This window comes from Scaptodrosophila lebanonensis, unplaced genomic scaffold, assembly GCF_003285725.1.
Source record: "Scaptodrosophila lebanonensis strain 11010-0011.00,11010-0021.00 unplaced genomic scaffold, SlebRS2 tig00000089-arrow-pilon, whole genome shotgun sequence".
NCBI classification, from domain to species: domain Eukaryota; kingdom Metazoa; phylum Arthropoda; class Insecta; order Diptera; family Drosophilidae; genus Scaptodrosophila; species Scaptodrosophila lebanonensis.
This window is the reverse complement of record NW_022060565.1, coordinates 1,072,644-1,086,055: the sequence shown is the minus strand read 5'-3', so window position 1 is coordinate 1,086,055 and position 13,412 is coordinate 1,072,644. Positions and strand designations below refer to the sequence as shown.

General features: G+C 40.9%; 1 protein-coding gene across 3 annotated transcripts; it reads right to left on the bottom strand.

Annotated features, from left to right (window-relative positions):
* Positions 1–516: 516 nt before the first annotated feature.
* On the bottom strand, positions 517–12,749 carry LOC115626851. Of its 3 annotated transcripts, none has more exons than XM_030522350.1 (7): positions 12,681–12,749; positions 10,067–10,198; positions 9,670–9,778; positions 9,399–9,546; positions 9,198–9,300; positions 1,325–3,656; positions 517–793 (listed from the first exon to the last, which is right to left on the bottom strand). In XM_030522350.1, exons 6-7 carry the CDS (start codon positions 3,636–3,638, stop codon positions 744–746), a joined length of 2,364 nt encoding a protein of 787 aa, XP_030378210.1. In that variant the 5' UTR covers positions 3,639–3,656; positions 9,198–9,300; positions 9,399–9,546; positions 9,670–9,778; positions 10,067–10,198; positions 12,681–12,749; the 3' UTR covers positions 517–743. The 3 variants fall into 3 exon arrangements, with proteins under 3 accessions (XP_030378210.1, XP_030378209.1, XP_030378211.1); XM_030522349.1 differs by having other exon boundaries at positions 9,679–9,778; XM_030522351.1 differs by lacking the exon at positions 12,681–12,749 and having other exon boundaries at positions 9,757–9,778; positions 10,067–10,111.
* Positions 12,750–13,412: the final 663 nt, after the last annotated feature.

Below are 13,412 nucleotides of genomic sequence, written 5' to 3'. Positions count from 1 at the left end.
TGAGTAAGTGTTAGCCACATTTAATATCCTGTTCTCTGTTGAAATTGCAACGCTGATGCTGAAGCTGCTGAGGTTGTTGTTGTTGTTGTTGTCAGAGCTATGAAAGATGGGTCGCTGCTCATGAATTGTGGCTGGCCACATAGTACAGGGCACAAGGCAGAAGGAACTTTTGCGTGACTGCTGCAAGGAATGTGGAGAGTGTGACGCACAAGCATGTAGTATACATTCGAATGTGTGTGGGTGTTGTGTGTATGTGCGTACCTAACTAATGGTGTACATTTGAACGTCATTATGAAGATGTTCATCATCTTCAGCAGCAACAACAGCAACAGCGACCACTTGGTCTGACATGTTAAAGGCGGAAACCAGGAGTGGCCTGCCACCGACAACATAAACACTGAAGCATTGGGGCAACACAGCCAACAAGAAACCACCAAACTAGTTGTACGTAGTCTCTGGGTAGCCAGACAAAACAAGATTTGAAAAAGAAAAATGTTATGTAAAAACATTTATTAATCGATTTAGAATTATTCATTAATTTTTAATAGTAGCAGTAAAATATTTAAATAAAAAAACGTTTTTTTTGGTAATTACATTAATGATAAGAATCAAGGAAAGTAGAGAGCAACACATTTCAGAAAATAGTTGATTATGTGGCTCAGCGAGTAACGATGCCAAGGTCCAGATTTGAATAGAAATGTGATTACTACTCTCTTCCTGTCTTCCAGTCTTTCTGGCTCTGTCTAGCGATTCTTGCGCTCGCCTTTTTGCTGATTCCTAATGACGTAATTGCCTGCAATGGAAAATAGAAAACATAACTTAATAAGTCGGAAGGTATTTCCACACAACGTTCAATTCAATTGTTTTTTACAGTTCCTTGTGATTGTCTCTACAAATTTGGGACTAAATCCAAAATACATCGTTCGACAATTGAATATAAAAGTGATTCTCATCCTGATTATACACATCTTGATATGCGAAGACAACTACTTACTATGCTAAGCGAGAAATAGTGCCAATGACTGAAAGAGTGATTTTATCACATCTGGAATCCCCTAATTAATTATTAGTTGAATGAAAGTAGTGTATAGCTACTTATAACTTTAATCTGATCTTATCTATATCTGCCGTTCAGGGACTGTCTCTTCATAAACGACTTTAGCTACGATTGTCAAGATTGGCGCAAGAAAGCATTCAAATAATGAGACATGCTCCGAGATGACGGTGCATTCAACTAATTCATTATTCGTTTCATGCCCCTTGATATCCTCAAGTCTTAAATCCTATTTCCTTAGCCTAGTACCATTTGGGAGCGCATCCTCACCTTCATCATCGCGGTACCAATTCCGGTGTGAAATCTCCTCGCGTTGTTTGTAGGCAAAACGGCTGGGATTGTTGTTATTGTTGCGATGATTATTGTTGTAAGGGGCATTATTGATGCGATTCTCAAAATATTGACCATTGCGGTTGGGATTTTCGTAGTGTTGGGCACGATTGTTGTTACTAAAGCGGTTATAATTGCGATTATAATTGCGATTGTCCTCGTTGAAGCGGTTGTTGTTGTTATTGTTGTATTGATTGGAAAAGCCGTTGTTATAGCCAGTGTTGCTGTTGTTGTTGTTGTTGTTGAAGCGATTATTGTAACCGTTATTGTTGAAGTCGAAGCGATAGTTGCGATTAAAGCGACGATTTTCCATTTGATTGTTGTTACTGTAATCGCGCTGACTATCTAGGCGCCTAAAAGCTGGCGAACGACTGCGATAATTTCTACCGCGTTGACCTGGAGAATTTCCAAACTGACCCCCCTGGCCATGATTGTGGCCATGAGGACCATTGCCACGACCATGATTATATTGTAGATTTCCATGAGCATGATCGCGACTATATCCATGATGAGCATGTCGGCTTTTGAAGTGGTCGTGCGAGTTGCTTTTCTCGCAGCTTTGACTGCGGCTGCGAAAAACTCCTCCTCCATTGGTAGCGGCTTCGCCATGTTTTTGAACCTCCTTAGCCCTCATTTTTTCAATGAATTTCTCAGCTCTCTCTGCTGATTCTGATCGACTCTGCGAAAGCTGCGACTGCTTTGGCTGTTGCGGCTGTTTTGGCTGCTGCGACTCAAGAGTCGACTCTAGGGGCTGCGCTGACGGCTGCGACTGTGCAGGCTGCTCTGACTGGCGGTCAGCTTTTGGCTCTTTCAGGACATCCGCAGGCAACTTTCCGGAAGCAATCAATCTAGCAATGCGTTCCTGATTCGCCGCGTAGCGAGCCTTCTCAGCATTCAACTGGTTTATCAGCTCCTTGCAACGGGCCTCTTTGCGCAGCTTCCGTACCTTCTCAATATCCGCCTCATACTCATCTTCCGAATCGGGGGCCACCTCCTGCGTTACACCAGGCGATAGCGGACACGGTGGCATTGCTTGCATTAGGTGCAATGGGGCCACCAATTGCTGTGGTGACATCGCCGGCATCCACGTGGGGGGGAAGCCTATAAAACCAGCGTTCATTACCTCCAGAGCAAGATCTTGCTGCATCGATGGGTATCCCGGGTATGGGCAGAAGGGGTGACGTGGTGGTGGGAAGAATACAGGTGGTTCCATCGGTCGTGGCATCATGGGAATTGGACGCACAAGCTGATAGTTGTTGGCGAAGCGTTGACGGCGCGGGTAACGTTGATAGCCGCGTGGCTGCGGGGGCTGATTCTGATACACAGATTCACAAGGACGATAGCCCAGACGGTACTTTACGCTCACGCGGTTAGGACTCTCGGAGTCAGAGACGCGCCTAAAGTGGCACTGTGGGCTGCGCGAATAGATCTGAGGGCTGAGCGACCGGCGTCGTGTAAGGGAACGCAAAGAGCCACCAGGCGAGTAGCGGCGGCTAAATTTGCGGCTTAGGTCGCCAGAGTAATGTGAAATGGACGATGGAGATGTGCTACGGTGCCGTGGACGCTTGAAGGGAACCAACTGCATATTATTTTCTGGCTCCTTTTTAAGCTGCTCCAGAGCTATCTCCTCTATTTTGACATCTATTTTACGCTTTTGCCCATGTGGGGAAAGATTTTCCGGACTTTGTTCCACTTTAATCTGCACCTCTGGCTGCTCCTGCTGCTCCTCCTCCATATTCTCAAGCTTAGGCAGAAGAACAGCAGCAACCTCCGGCTCCGGTGATACAGCCATTGGCTTCGGCCCAGCGTTTGCTTCTGGCTGCGACTCGCTTTTTAACTCCGTTTTTGTGTCCGGACTTTCCTTACACTTCATTTCGAGCCTCCTTTTTTCCGCTATGATTGCCTCTCGCACACGGTCTTTCATGCTCTTGCCTTTGTTCCTATCGCGTACCAATATTGTCTCCAATTTTAAGTTCAAGTCCAAAAGAGCTTTAACACGCTTTTCATATACCTCTCGTGACTCCCCTGGGCGCCTTGGACCCCAATACAGTTTGTCACCCAGGACTATATCGACAGCTCGAAGTGCCTCCTCGACTTCAGCATCGAGATCCTTCTCCTCTTGCTCCCTATTCTTTCTAGCTTGCTCATCCTCTTTCGGTGGCACCACCTCAGGCGTGGGAGTGGGCGTGGAGGTAGGGGTAGTCGTAGGCGTGAGAAGACCAGACATTTCCTCAAATTTCTCTGGATCAGCCATGTCGTTTCAATTAACGGCCTGCGAATAAATACCAAAATTGATGAAAATTTAAGTTGCCTCGTTAAACTAAACAGCTAAGGATATCAATAAATACTCGAAAACGGTCTGAAAAAGGTTAAAAACAAAAACTACGAATGTCCATGTTGAAATTTGCATATCTATGCAAAATTAATTTATTCATCGTTCGGGCTTGCGTTTTGGCCCATTCAAAAAAAAAAAAGCACAGTTTGTCAAGTAAGTGTTTTCACATGACGAACAAAATGCAGTTGTCCATTTTTCCTGCAAATAAGTACCTACAGAATGAAGGAATAAAATGTGCCCAAAACGGTTATTTATTGATATTCATACAAAGCTATTAAAAAACAATATTACATTCATTCCTGACTGAGACATGTTCCATTCTAACATCGATGTTTTAGCTCTATTACTCTTTTTTTAAGAAGTAATCATTCATTTGCGTAAGGTCCAGACATTGGAAAGTATTATCCATCACTTTTCTTCGGTTATTTTTGTATTCAAATTTAAAATAAGAGGTTTCTATGTACACCAATTCCGAATGTCCATATTTGATATGAACTGATATTTCAATTAAAATAAAGCGACAAATTTATATCGACAGAATTCTTCTTCTTGTTAAACAAAATAAAATAATATACATGTAGAAATCCATAAATCTAGGCATCGTATCATAAAGATGGAAAACAGATTTTATTCATCACGTAAAGACACTTCCTTGACCAACTGTTGTGTATAAAATTTATGCAAATTCGTGCACAATGTGCGGCCTGCGATTTGATGTCAACGGCAATGGCATTGGCAATGCCAACAAAATTGATTGGCCGCAGCCGAGGCGCCAATTTTCATGTCACATGCTGGTCAAACACCCCACTAGGACCCCTCTAGAGAGCACCCATCAAGGCTCGACAACCACAGAGAGCTAGGAGAGCTGCCCGCCAAACTGCTCCCAACAAAATTAAGTTAGTCATTGTCCCAACTACTGGTGAAAAGGAATGATGAAAATTGTTCTGTAAGTTATTATTCTGATGGTTTTTAAAAAGTTACGCGGCTTTTGCGAGCGCATTTTTGAATGCTTTATTGTTCAGAAGAACAAAATGACTGCATTCCGGTCTGTCAATTACTATATACTTACTAGATATAGTATATCCCAAAGCTGTCGCAGAAACGATATGATTTATATGGTTGACTGCGAATGTCAAAATGCAAAATAAGTAGAAATTGCTTTCTAATGAAAAACAGGATAGCACGGAGGCAGAAGGCTTTATAGTACAAAGGCCATGACCTTGGAGCAATAAAGTGCTTGCTGCAGTGAAGGGTGTATATATGTATACACATATATACTATATACATATGTATATGTATTTAGCTGACACTGCTTCAAACCCGATTTGTATTTATTGTTGTTGTTTGGCTGCGTCACACATTAAATGACTGCCTCATTAACTGTCGTCTTGAAAACGTTGAAATTTATGTTGCTGCTGTGCTCAGGGCCTTGCGGCCATTTCGGCCATTTAATAAAAAATCTAACTTAATTGCTTTATGCGCGCGCCTGTTGGTATGCTACGATATTTTTCATTCTTCGCTGCTTTGCAGGTGACTTGACAAAAAGTGAAGGCGTCGAAACAAACTGTTGTTGTGGCTGTTGTTGTAATCGTTGTTGCTGTTGCTGCCTTTTCAATTTTAACGCCGCTCTTCGTTCAGCTTCGTTATCTTTGATTTGTCCGCTGAGAGACATTCCAATGAAATTTCACAGCTTCGCGCAGACAGACATGCACATCCACACGTGCCGCAAGACAAAGGGAGGACGACAGAGACAGAGACGAGCAACTTTAGATGGCATTGCAAGGAAGAGATGGCGGAAGCAGGCGTTGCGCTTTGGGCCCAGCGGAAACCTCCGCATGTCGTCGGCAACGTGGTTCCCAATTTACGACAGCAAACACACACATGCATCCGAGGGGCATGCATTCGTATGTGTAGTGCTTGCTTATGTATTGTGTATCAACGTGGAATTCTGCAGCATCAAGGACGCAAGGAGCTGCGATTGTTTTTGCTTGTGCTGTGTGTATGCTGGGCGGATGGTTCTGTGTCTGCCATCATATAATATTCAGCAGTACGAGTATAGTATACGTTTCGTCTCGTCCGCTCCCTGATGAGTGATCACTTTAATTGCTGCATTTCTTGACTCGCCCTCCTTCGCTCATAAAAGTAAATCAGAATTTTATATGAAACCAATTTGTTAGCGCACTCGAATAAATTTCTGACATTTATGTGTCCATTAAGGTGGCAGTGATTGCAGTTCACGAATTAAATTGACATTACGACCACCCAACATTGGTGGAAACGGGGAGATGGCAGAATGATGAAATGAAATGTGAGACCTTAAAGCCAGGAGCCGCGTGTTCCTCCAACTTTTTTTTAATTTTAAAAAGGGCTTGTTTTGGGTTCAGAGTCACTCAACTTTATTTTCATGAAATTTAAAAGCGTATTGAGGAAAGCAGTAGGACCTCCTGCACTGCCGAGCCTATTATAATCGGGAAAAATATCCAATTATATGGGAGCACAACTAGAATAAATGGTAAATATGATAAGCATATTTTCGTTAGAGGCGAAAGACATGCACAATTAGTAGTCGTGTTTGGGTCACTTGTTTCCCGATTCGTAGTTAAAGCTTGCACGAACTTTCTATTACAGTCCATATTCAGTATAACTTTTTCCGAGTTACATTGCCAAAAACTACAACTACTATATTAAGTCTAATGATAAAACCCGAAGCGCTATTATAACGTTGAAAAGTCAAACTTTAATAGTCTGTGCCAACCACAACGAAAGTGATAATTAGTTTTGCTGTAGACACATCAAGCTGTAGAAGAGACAGTACTAGCGCGAAATGTGAGGGTCAACAAAATGTCCAGGTCATAAATAACAATACATAGTAAACCAATAAATACTCTCAATTTTATGGTAAAACAGGTGCACACTTTTCATAAAATAGTTGGCAAAGCATAACGCACTTATAAAATTTATTTATTTATAAGCATGATCAGCGTAAGAAATCCAGAAGCTGAGACAGACTGACGAAAGTCTTTTATGCCTTTTTCGGACTAGTTACTCTAGAAACAAAAAAGTTGAAGCTATTAAAACTTTAAATTTCATCAATAAATCCCATAAATGACGGACATGCTTTGCTTGCCTTTGCTTTGCTTAGGCTATAAAGTAAAACTATCTCGCACCACAAACATTTCACACTCAAGTTGAGGATATATATTTCAACTGCCTGACAAGCCATCGACTCCCTATCTGGTTGGGTCTGTTTGCCTGCCTGCCTGCCTGCCTGTCCATCCATCCATTCTATGCCTGTTGAAATTGTTTGCAGTAAAAACTTTGACTGCGCTTTCCCGCTATTGGGGCAGCGTAAGAGATACGAGTCACAAGCGCGCAGCAGGAACAACCACAACCACAAGACTAACACCAACAGCATCAGCATCAGCATCCGCATCAACAATGGCGATGCTTTGTGCAAACATTTTGCTGTTGCCTTTGGCAACTACTCGTATCTAATAGCTTAGCCAGCTGATTGATTGGATGTCCGAGTGCTGCCTCGGTTCCTTGTTTGCTGCATGAATGATGATGATGAAAACAAAAGAAGAAATATTTGTATGCATTGCTTTGCATCCCGAACTCTTACATATCACGTGTGTACGAGTATATAGAGTATATGGTATGTGTGTATGAGTCCGCAGATCGCAAGTGCAAATAAACACGAAATTTGATTACCAAATTGGCGAGGCGCCAGCTGTGCTGTTGGCAGCCAAAGGGTAGCTCAAAGGCATCGGTTGGGCACACAGGAGTCAAATATCGGAGCACGTGGCTGAATTGTACTCGTGGCATACAATTATGTGATTCGTAACCTAACCTGTTCCAGCGCTGTTCTGTTCTAATTTCTAGATAGGAATTAAATAAAAATAACCATCGCATTTAACTATAGATATAAATGTAAACAAAAACTGATTCTTTGCCCATTCAATCAACATTTTTAATGCAGAAAGTGGTATTAAAACATCACTCTTCCATTTACTCTATGGGCTGACATTTTCTACTTCTTTTTTTAAATATGAAATGAAATGAAGGAGTTAATGCAGGCAAATCAAAAAACACAAAAGAAATTTAATTGAAATGCAAAGCCAATTTCAGGCTTATTACAAAATAGCTATCACAGCCACAACTGGCAGCTTAGACAAAAAGCTAATGCTGCTGCAGTACCCTGACGCATCAAACAACGCAACACGGAGAGAGGTAGAGCGAGTGGAATGCAGCGCGGCCCTGCAGCAAAGGCCCTCGATGCTCCTGTTGCTGGGATGCTGCTGATGTGATTAATCACCAAAGTTGAGAGCCAGCTAGCGCAGTAACAACTACAACTACAACAAGAACGTTTGCCACTGCAACATGTTTATAATTGGATTTTGATGCAAGCACGAAAAAAGGGCTGGGTTGGTGGCTGGAGGAGCAGACAATTCGGATAGGGACAGACGACGGGGTACTCCATCATCGTAGTGTCGCGCAAGTCAATTTGTTCAAGTGCATAAATCAGTTGGCCACTAACAGCCCACAGCTGCTGGACAATGTTACATCAATCACTGCATCAGTTTTTTCTCTTCTGGTGTTTCATTTTTTTGTTTCGCTACTGCCGTTTTTGTTTTGTACTTCGTCCATAATTACATAGAACCAAGGGCACTGTTTGACCTTGTCGAACAATGTGTCTCTTCTCTCATGAAAGGAGTAGGGCCGGGGGCCCCATCTCACCAACCATTTGGAGTGATAAATGCAATAAAAACCAAAGAGACGATATCATTTTCCTTGTATAGTATGCTCCTTTTATATACTTACATACATCCAAGTATATGCTCGTAGTACATATATTTGGCGCAGCCCTCCTCCCCTAACGCCCCTCGCCGACAACTGCTGTCTTTGTTGTTGCGAGCGGTTTGATTAATGGCAGCCATTGCGGCGCTGAGTGATGAGAGGCTTTGACAGTGGGCCCCCACAGTCACACACACACACAGACACACTCCGACACCCGCATATACATGCATTAAAGACACTTTATTATAGTGGTGAGGAAAACTAAGTTGCCCGTTGCCTGCGCTCAATTTACGTTTTACGAGTCCTCCCCCGATTTAAAGAGCGCCGCCGCACTGAAATCAATCAATGCGCGTTGCCCCGAAGTGTCTGCAATCAACGGCCGCCCAACATTGGCAGTGGGGGGCGGACAAAATGGAGCGGACCGAGTTGACTGCAGCGCCCAACTGTCATCAATGTTTATGAGCGCCTGTAATGACGACAACATTGAGAATAAGGAGCTTTAGCAAAATGTCGGCACAGCTGCTTATTATGTCGCGACTACCGCACAATGTGACAGTTTAGCCATAAAGCTGGGAAAAATTGAAATTAAGTGGAAATAATAGATGGAAACTAGCACAAATATTGACCTATTATGTCGGATAAAAATTAAAAAGTGATAATACTAATAATTCAAATACTTACAGCTGTCAAATCAATACACTTCACTCAAGTTTCTCCGCAGTTTCAGAAGATGATAAAGTCTGGATTATTAATTGCCGTTCTATGTTGATAAATATGTTTCCACCTGTTGATAAAAAGTAAACAATATTAGTCATGAATAAATTATATTATATGTATAAAAAAAGAATGACAATAATGTTATTGTTTAATGAAAATACTTACAGTTAATTTATTATCCAGAAACCACAAGTCAATGAGGGCTTTACATAAGTATTCCGGTATCTATGCTGGAATAATAAACCTATACACTCAAAGGCAAATGTTTCTGAACCAGGCTTATTGAAGAAATTAATAATGTAAAGTTTTCCACCTGCACGTAAAACATCAAAAAACATGTATTAAGACGTAGGTTATAACGCAAAAGTAATAAGGATAATGACTGGGCTTTTAATAATGAAAAGTCAGTATGACTTGAAGAATTAAATGCACTTACACTACTTACATTTATATCGTCAGATTACGGAATGTAAATGTTTAAATAGGATTAATACAGAATCATTAAACTTTGGCTTTCACTGACCTCCGTATGGAGTTGTATCCGTCTGGGGTAAAAGAAAGAGCATAAAATATACAAATATAGGTATTAGCAGCAATTAGAGAAGATGAATTTAAATACATATAATGATGATGAGCAGTAAAGATTGGAGTCCAAGAAAATTATGAATTAAAACTGGGAACTGTGGCACATTTTAAGAGCCTTTCCTAAGGATTGTTGCATTCTTGCAATGGATAGGACTATTTAACTAACTATTTACGTTTCAAATTTCGCAGAAGATGTCTATTGAATAATAATGCAAATAAATATACTAGAGGGAAATAAAAGCACTTACCTATAGTGATAGACCAGCGAATTAGTCCAACTTGTTTCTAACTGACCACAATGATCGCCAAAGTGAAAAAGATCGATCAGAGAACTAACTTAAATAAGTAGTGATGAAGCCGAGAAATAGTCTTAGTGTGTTCTGAAAGAAAATGTTGGAGTAGTAGAGATAGATAGAGAGTAAATGCCGTGTGTGGGAGTGTTAAGATTAACAAAGCACCCAGCTCCTGCTGATTATCTGCCCACATCAAACTGACCTAGGCAGGCTGAGCTAGAAACGAATGCTAATTTAAAGAGAAGAGAATGCTACACTCGAGTAATTTTCTGAACAAAGAAGAAAAAGTTCAGTTGAGAGGGAGAGAGGGAGAGAGAGAGAGAGAGAGTTTAACGCATTTCTTTGAGTGCTCTTAAAATTGTATTTGCTTTAGCGATCAAAATGGCTCATGAAATACTTCGAATTATCGAATTCTCTGCCTGAGCCGTAAGCCTGCGAACAATTATGGCTTTCTTATCAGGTGTGCACTACAGTTGGTTTCTTTTATTTATTTTATTCACGCGTCGTCACAGCCGTGTTTGTTGTTTGTGCCCTTGTTTCCAAGTTCGTTTTGCAGCGTGTGTGTGTGCGTGTGTGTGTGAGAGTGTTTGCTTGTGTATAATCTCCCAGGCACATTTTGTTGTTGCTTTTCGCTCTCTGAAATATTTCGTTACAGTTATTGCTTATTGCTGCTCCAGACGTTATTTTTCTGAGTCGCTTCTAACGTTTTTTCCTTGTGCTGTGCGCTCTGGAATTTCCAAATTAACTCCAGTGCTAAATTTTAAATTGTTTAAGTGTCGTGAGGCAAAAAAAACACTCTTAAGGCTGCTCAAGGATGCTGGGCTCACTGATCGTGACTACGACAATGTAAAAAAAGGCCAAAAAAAGCTGCGACGGCTTGAAATAATCATGCCTGGCATGCACCATTTTCCAATTTGATTTTTCCTAGCTTATAAGGTTATCTAAGATCTTTTATATTGTTTTTCCTATGCCAAGATTCTGTTTGTCGACAAAAAATAAAATCAAAAGTAACAAAAAGAACTGCGACTCACAGCTGTATTTGCTTTACTAACAACTAACCGATCCAGAAATGAATGAAGACATTACGTTAAATTAGCATCGTATTTGTGCCCAGTATTGACGATACTATGTAGCGGTGGATCAAACAAAAAATAAAGCTCATATTTCCTAGGGCTAGACGTATTTTGTGGCCCTTTCACTTGCTCCCAAAAAGTGTATCGCCACTAAACTTGTATCAAGGATATCTTATGAGCAGTCATGGAAAAGGCCAACAAAAAGATGCAATTTATTGGGGTAAATGGACAGAATGGCCCACAGTGTGTCAGTGAACAATTGTAGGAGGAATGGGCGGGTGTTAGGCTGCAAGTGAGGTATAGCGTAATCAAAAGACACGCAGCCTCATCAACTTTTTCCCAAAAGCGTGGGTGGGTGGGTGTTTCGGTGGCTGCAGACAGCAACAAAAGGCAATGAGCCGTCGTCAATGCTTTAGAACATATAGAAGTAAAAAAGAGCGATAATGAGTGCGTGGTCCCGCTGACCCAAATACATAAAAAAAAAAAATAAACACCATCGGGCAGTTGGGTAGTCAAGCTATCCGGCGGTCGGGCAGTGCGGCAGTGGGGAGGAACAGCGAAAATATGCTCGCTGTAATTGTGCAGAAACTGAAAAAGGCAACAAGCCATAAAACGTCATAAACCAGAGCCAGGCCAAATGCCTGAAAATTGAGCTGTCCAAGACAGCAACCGCCCAGAACAGGCCAACTACCACGCCCATCCCCCGCCATGGCACCAACCATCAACTGCAATCCCGATAAGTCCGCCCACTAAAGCGAGGCCTCTGTTTTTTGTTTCATTTGAAGGCCCCCACTTAAATTTGAGTTTCCATAAATGCGTAAAGGTCGTTGATTTCTTTTTGATCCCCTTTTCAAAGCACACCGCAGGATAGGTCGAGTTTGAAGGGTCCAGTTATGGTTGCCGCTATGTGACCGGCTAATGACTATCGAATGCTAATGAAGAGACCTTCTTGGAAGATACACACATATACAACAGGCAGATGTCTTCCTATCCATATCCATTGCCCCCAAACAATTTATAGACATGAAAAGCCACAGCAATATAATTATTATGAACGTTTCTCAATTGTAGCTTGAACACAACAACAAAATTTCCACTGATGTAAACCCTTGCTTTTAGTATTACTTCATTGTATTTCCTAATTTTTACTGACGTGTCGCTCCCCAGACAAATGAATGAATGTGACGTACTAGGTAGGAGTACTGTACTCTCAGAAATATGAATGCTTATCCATCTGATTTCAACAACTTTACTCTACTACATACATATAGTATGTATATACTAGGCAAATAATTTTGTTCTTGAAAGTGTGTTGCCCCACTTTTCTACATTACGGAATAAGAAGAATCGTGCTACGTCGATTAGATGATCAAAGCAAAACCCAAAAGGAACTGAATAATAGGAGGGAGTATATCTCGATTGAGCTCTATTGCCACGTGCATGCGAAAGTCTTGAAATTTGTGGATATTCAATCAGCTTTAAGAGTGAGGACTTACCTACACACTTTCCTTGTCTACAACAGCAACACTTTACTAATTTTTCACCATTTCATCACTTTTCTATTTTTTAATTGATCTATTTTAATAATTTATTTTTTAGCTTCGCGTGTTGACTAAATGAAATCTGAGCGTCGAATGAGCTGTGCTGTATTTTTTATTGGCCCGTATGTTTGACATCTGACTAAAGGCTCATGGCATATGTGATTTAAGGAAATGCGTATTTCATTTGATGGAAACTTTTGAAAATCTTGTCACCAAGAAAAATATGCCAATCATATTTTGATTAATAATTAATGTGGTTGGTTCATTCTTCCCGCGAGAATATGCGACGAAAGAAGTGAGACCAAAAACACATTAAAAAAGGAAATGCAATGAAAGGAAAGATTTCCAGCGCAATGTTTTCCATGGCTGATCACAACACTGTTCGTATCAATAAATAAATATGTATTTGTATATGTAAATATATCTAATGTACGATTACCTGTTATGTTAGTAAGTCTCCGGACCACGGAAGAGACCGAAAGGCCCAAGTAAATATTGAGCTTTGTATATGTATTTAACGTATTAAGAATCAGGTACAAATTTCGCTAAGATAATACCAACTTTACGAAAAGTTGTGTCACTTGTATTTCAGAAAATACAGAAAAATAGTTTCTAGCACAAAATCAACTAAATATTTGCACAGCTAACTTATGATGAATTTGATTGACTGTTCGTGGAACACATGAT

Excerpts from the sequence above, each read along its gene's own strand:
- LOC115626851 (XM_030522350.1), bottom strand. The coding sequence starts at position 3,638 with ATGGCTGATCCAGAGAAATTTGAGGAAATGTCTGGTCTTCTCACGCCT. Across the intron at positions 794-1,324 it reads TTGGTACCGCGATGATGAAG|GCAATTACGTCATTAGGAAT; the intron begins GTGAGGATGCGC and ends TTTCCATTGCAG.